The following is a 6,725-nucleotide window of genomic DNA, read 5'->3' as shown; positions in this document are numbered from 1 at the left end:
GGAGAAGTTAGAAAAAATAGAGACGTCAAAGGAGGAGAAGGGACATGAGGAGGGAGAACCACCATGAGAAGAGAGAGAGAGAGAGAGAAGAGCCAGGAGACGAGGAGAGAGAGAGAGAGAGAGAGAGAGAGAGAGAGAGAGAGAGAGAGAGAGAGAGAGAGAGAGAGAGAGAGAGAGAGAGAGAGAGAGAGAGAGAGAGAGAGAGAGAGAGAGAGAGAGAAGAGCCACGAGGCGAGGAGAGAGAGAGAAGAGCCAGGAGACGAGGAGAGAGGAGCCGGTGTGGGCCACTACAACCGGCCATCTCCCTCTAACAATGGCAATAATTTTAACAGCGTGACAAACTGACGCTGTAAATCACCGCCACTAACAACCTTTCCTGTCATAACACGGCGACGCCACCACCGCACGCACGCACGCACGCACACACGCACGCACGCACGCACGCATCCTCCCTATAACGACTAGAGAAAACGACCTGGGAGTGGTTATCTTGAGATGATTTCGGGGCTTTTTAGTGTCCCCGCGGCCCGGTCCTCGACCAGGCCTCCACCCCCCAGGAAGTAGCCCGTGACAGCTGATTAACACCCAGGTACCTATTTTACTGCTAGGTAACAGGGGCATAGGGTGAGAGAAACTCTGCCCATTGTTTCTTGCCGGCGCCCGGGATCGAACCCGGGACCACGTCAAGATCACAAGTCCAGTGTGCTGTCTGCTCGGCCGACCGGTTTCCAACCTAACCTAACTCCGGCGGCTCACATGAACAGAATAACGTCAGCCAAACATACGCTACGCTGGCAAAAGTAAGAACACCATCGAGGAACCTCAGTAAGGAGGCCTTTAGATCGCTGTACGCCTACGTGAGACCAGTTTTAGAGTATGCAACCCCATAACATACTGCGGAGGATAGAGAGAGTGGGAAACATGACTACCAATAGATTAAGACGGCTCTTCCTATTGGCGCTATGGGATGGAAGCTTGAGACGCAGATGAGTCACAGCGATGTTTAGAAAGTTATCTTTTAGTGTACCTAGGTAGAATGGGTAAAGAATTGTAAGAAAACTGTTATCATTGTAGGCCTGTTCAAGTACGTTTATTGAGACGACAAAATACATCTCAAAGGGATAGAGTAGCTTAGGCTATTTCTACCCTCCTTTACTTCAAGTAAAGGAGGGTAGAAATATTCTACCCTCCTTTAGAAATTCTACCCTCCTTTACTTCAAGATGCATCTACACGATGCATCTGCATCGTGTAGATGTAGTATACACAGATTTTGCAAAGGCGTTCGAAAAATGTGACCATGGAGTGATTGCACACAAAATGAGGTCAATGGGAATAACTGGTAAAGTAGGACGCTGGATAATCAATTTCCTGTCGAACAGAACACAAGGAGTAACAGGCAATCAGATAAAGTCAAGTCCAAGCGCAGTTAAAAGCTCTGTACCTCAAGGTACAGTCCTTGCACCACTGCTGTTTCTTATTCTCATATCAGATATAAATAAAATTACTAGTCACAGCTTCGTGTCATCCTTTGCAGATGACACAAAAATCAGCATGAAAATTACCTGTGCTGAGGACATGGAAAAATTACAAGCAGATATCAACAAAGTTTTCGATTGGGCAGCAGAAAATAACATGATGTTTAACAGCGATAATTTCGAAGTACTCAGGTACGGCAAAAATGAGGACCTGAAACATAATACAGGGTACAAAACACAATCGAATAAGCCCATAATAGGTATACAGCATGTCAAGGATTTGGGAATAATGATGTTCGACGATCTAACGTTTAGGGAGCATAACCAAGCAAATATTGCGTCAACCAGAAAAAATGATAGTATGGATTACGAGAACTTTCAAATCCAGGAATCCCATCACAATGGTTGTACTCTTCAAGTCACTTGTGTTGTCCCGTCTTGAGCACTGCTCAGTACTCACTCACTCCTTCAGAGCAGGAGAGATTGCTGAAATAGAGGGAGTATAGAGAACATATACGGCACACATAGACGCGATAAAGCCCCTAAATTATTGGGATCGTCTCAAAGCTCTCCTCTCAAAGGTCCCAAAGATCGTACTCACTAGAAAGGAGACGAGAGAGATACCAAATAATATACACGTGGAAAATACTGTAGGGACAGGTCCCAAATCTACACAGTAAAATAACAACGTACTGGAGTGAACGATATGGAAGAAAATGCAAAATGAAACCATTGAAGAGCAGAGGTGCCATAGGCACAATCAGAGAACACTGTATAAACATCAGAGGTCCGCGGCTGTTCAACGTCCTAGCAGCGAGCATAAGAAATATTGCCGGAACAACCGTGGACATTTTCAAGAGCAAACTAGACTGTTTTCTAAAAGACATTCCGGACCAACCGGGCTGTGGTGGATATGTGGGCCTGCGGGCCGCTCCAAGCAACAGCCTGGTGGACCAAACTCTCACGAGTCAAGTCTGGCCTCGGGCCGGGCTTGGGGAGTAGAAGAACTCACAGAACCCCATCAACCAGGTATCAACCAGGTAGGTCCTGAAGGTCCAACCCGTCCTCCTAATAGCACGTCGCATTTTGACGTATACTACACCTAAGGCCAAAAATTGTCGTACTAGAAAATGGAAGCGGCTTGCGATATTAACATATTGTCCCGTTTTCTGTTTTGGATCTTCTGGTAGGTTAGGGTAAGGGCACTTTAATACGACAGGTTCTTGACGTTGGGAAACCTTAGGAGGACGGGCTGGAAAGCCAGAAAGCAGTCACAGTCAGAGAGGAGGTTTCAAGCTGGAGAAATGAAAGAATTAGGGTCCCACAAGGCTCTGTCCTGGGACCACTGCTGTTCATAATTTATGTGAACCACTTACCCGAGGGAGTGAACTCGGTCATGTCAATGTATACAGATGACACAGAGTTGATGAGGAATGTAAAAACAGAGGAGGAATGCAGGACGGTGCAGGAGGACCTAGATGAACTCGAGGAGTGGTCAAACAAATGGTTGCCGGAATTCAATCCCAACAAGTGTAAGGTAATGAAGATGGGAAAGGAAGAGAGGAGACCAGAAGGCATCTACACTACAAGGGGAGGGCAGCAACACTACAAGGGGAGGGCAGCTACACTACAAGGGGAGGGCAGCAACACTACAAGGGGAGGGCAGCTACACTACAAGGGGAGGGCAGCAACACTACAAGGGGAGGGCAGCAACACTACAAGGGGAGGGCAGCAACACTACAAGGGGAGGGCAGCAACACTACAAGGGGAGGGCAGCAACACTACAAGGGGAGGGCAGCAACACTACAAGGGGAGGGCAGCAACACTATAAGGGGAGGGCAGCTACACTACAAGGGGAGGGCAGCAACACTACAAGGGGAGGGCAGCTACACTACAAGGGGAGGGCAGCAACACTATAAGGGGAGGGCAGCAACACTACAAGGGGAGGGCAGCAACACTACAAGGGGAGGGCAGCAACACTACAAGGGGAGGGCAGCTACACTACAAGGGGAGGGCAGCAACACTACAAGGGGAGGGCAGCTACACTACAAGGGGAGGGCAGCAACACTATAAGGGGAGGGCAGCAACACTACAAGGGGAGGGCAGCAACACTACAAGGGGAGGGCAGCTACACTACAAGGGGAGGGCAGCAACACTACAAGGGGAGGGCAGCAACACTACAAGGGGAGGGCATCAACACTATAAGGGGAGGGCAGCAACACTACAAGGGGAGGGCAGCAACACTACAAGGGGAGGGCAGCAACACTACAAGGGGAGGGCAGCAACACTACAAGGGGAGGGCAGCTACACTACAAGGGGAGGGCAGCAACACTACAAGGGGAGGGCAGCTACACTACAAGGGGAGGGCAGCTACACTACAAGGGGAGGGCAGCAACACTACAAGGGGAGGGCAGCAACACTACAAGGGGAGGGCAGCAACACTACAAAGGGAGGGCAGCTACACTACAAGGGGAGGGCAGCAACACTACAAGGGGAGGGCAGCTACACTACAAGGGGAGGGCAGCTACACTACAAGGGGAGGGCAGCTACACTACAAGGGGAGGGCAGCTACACTACAAGGGGAGGGCAGCAACACTACAAGGGGAGGGCAGCAACACTACAAGGGGAGGGCATCTACACTACAAGGGGAGGGCAGCAACACTACAAGGGGAGGGCAGCAACACTACAAGGGGAGGGCAGCTACACTACAAGGGGAGGGCAGCTACACTACAAGGGGAGGGCAGCTACACTACAAGGGGAGGGCAGCTACACTAAAAGGGGAGGGCAGCTACACTACAAGGGGAGGGCAGCAACACTACAAGGGGAGGGCAGCAACACTACAAGGGGAGGGCAGCAACACTACAAGGGGAGGGCAGCAACACTACAAGGGGAGGGCAGCTACACTACAAGGGGAGGGCAGCAACACTACAAGGGGAGGGCAGCAACACTACAAGGGGAGGGCATCAACACTATAAGGGGAGGGCAGCAACACTACAAGGGGAGGGCAGCAACACTACAAGGGGAGGGCAGCAACACTACAAGGGGAGGGCAGCAACACTACAAGGGGAGGGCAGCTACACTACAAGGGGAGGGCAGCAACACTACAAGGGGAGGGCAGCTACACTACAAGGGGAGGGCAGCTACACTACAAGGGGAGGGCAGCTACACTACAAGGGGAGGGCAGCAACACTACAAGGGGAGGGCAGCAGCACTACAAGGGGAGGGCAGCAACACTACAAGGGGAGGGCAGCTACACTACAAGGGGAGGGCAGCAACACTACAAGGGGAGGGCAGCTACACTACAAGGGGAGGGCAGCTACACTACAAGGGGAGGGCAGCTACACTACAAGGGGAGGGCAGCTACACTACAAGGGGAGGGCAGCAACACTACAAGGGGAGGGCAGCTACACTACAAAGGGAGGGCAGCAACACTACAAGGGGAGGGCAGCTACACTACAAGGGGAGGGCAGCTACACTACAAGGGGAGGGCAGCAACACTACAAGGGGAGGGCAGCTACACTACAAGGGGAGGGCAGCTACACTACAAGGGGAGGGCAGCTACACTACAAGGGGAGGGCAGCAACACTACAAGGGGAGGGCAGCTACACTACAAGGGGAGGGCAGCTACACTACAAGGGGAGGGCAGCTACACTACAAGGGGAGGGCATCTACACTACAAGGGGAGGGCAGCTACACTACAAGGGGAGGGCAGCTACACTACAAGGGGAGGGCAGCTACACTACAAGGGGAGGGCAGCTACACTACAAGGGGAGGGCAGCAACACTACAAGGGCAGGGCAGCTACACTACAAGGGGAGGGCAGCTACACTACAAGGGGAGGGCAGCTACACTACAAGGGGAGGGCATCTACACTACAAGGGGATGGCAGCAACACTACAAGGGGAGGGCAGCAACACTACAAGGGGAGGGCAGCTACACTACAAGGGGAGGGCAGCTACACTACAAGGGGAGGGCAGCTACACTACAAGGGGAGGGCAGCTACACTACAAGGGGAGGGCAGCTACACTACAAGGGGAGGGCAGCTACACTACAAGGGGAGGGCAGCTACACTACAAGGGGAGGGCAGCTACACTACAAGGGGAGGGCAGCAACACTACAAGGGGAGGGCAGCTATACTACAAGGGGAGGGCAGCTACACTACAAGGGGAGGGCAGCTACACTACAAGGGGAGGGCAGCTACACTACAAGGGGAGGGCAGCTACACTACAAGGGGAGGGCAGCTACACTACAAGGGGAGGGCATCTACACTACAAGGGGAGGGCAGCTACACTACAAGGGGAGGGCAGCTACACTACAAGGGGAGGGCAGCTACACTACAAGGGGAGGGCAGCTACACTACAAGGGGAGGGCAGCTACACTACAAGGGGAGGGCAGCAACACTACAAGGGGAGGGCAGCAACACTACAAGGGGAGGGCAGCAACACTACAAGGGGAGGGCAGCAACACTACAAGGGGAGGGCAGCTACACTACAAGGGGAGGGCAGCAACACTACAAGGGGAGGGCAGCAACACTACAAGGGGAGGGCATCAACACTATAAGGGGAGGGCAGCAACACTACAAGGGGAGGGCAGCAACACTACAAGGGGAGGGCAGCAACACTACAAGGGGAGGGCAGCAACACTACAAGGGGGAGGGCAGCAACACTACAAGGGGAGGGCAGCTACACTACAAGGGGAGGGCAGCTACACTACAAGGGGAGGGCAGCTACACTACAAGGGGAGGGCAGCAACACTACAAGGGGAGGGCAGCAGCACTACAAGGGGAGGGCAGCAACACTACAAGGGGAGGGCAGCTACACTACAAGGGGAGGGCAGCAACACTACAAGGGGAGGGCAGCTACACTACAAGGGGAGGGGCAGCTACACTACAAGGGGAGGGCAGCTACACTACAAGGGGAGGGCAGCTACACTACAAGGGGAGGGCAGCAACACTACAAGGGGAGGGCAGCTACACTACAAAGGGAGGGCAGCAACACTACAAGGGGAGGGCAGCTACACTACAAGGGGAGGGCAGCTACACTACAAGGGGAGGGCAGCAACACTACAAGGGGAGGGCAGCTACACTACAAGGGGAGGGCAGCTACACTACAAGGGGAGGGCAGCTACACTACAAGGGGAGGGCAGCAACACTACAAGGGGAGGGCAGCTACACTACAAGGGGAGGGCAGCTACACTACAAGGGGAGGGCAGCTACACTACAAGGGGAGGGCATCTACACTACAAGGGGAG

At 53.1% G+C, this 6,725-nt stretch overlaps 1 protein-coding gene across 1 annotated transcript in view; it reads left to right on the top strand.

Moving 5' to 3' along the window:
• The window catches only part of LOC138372826 (uncharacterized), a 480-nt gene extending 469 nt beyond the window's left edge, over positions 1–11 (top strand). The window contains exon 1 of the mRNA XM_069338488.1: positions 1–11. This exon is cut by the window's left edge and continues 469 nt beyond it. Coding sequence (XP_069194589.1) covers positions 1–11 — 11 coding nt within the window.
• Positions 12–6,725: the final 6,714 nt, after the last annotated feature.

Source organism: Procambarus clarkii, chromosome 40 (genome assembly GCF_040958095.1).
Source record: "Procambarus clarkii isolate CNS0578487 chromosome 40, FALCON_Pclarkii_2.0, whole genome shotgun sequence".
In the NCBI taxonomy this organism is placed as follows: Eukaryota; Metazoa; Arthropoda; class Malacostraca; order Decapoda; family Cambaridae; genus Procambarus; species Procambarus clarkii.
Note: the sequence above shows the minus strand (reverse complement) of the source record. Positions and strands in the feature narration are given on the sequence as shown.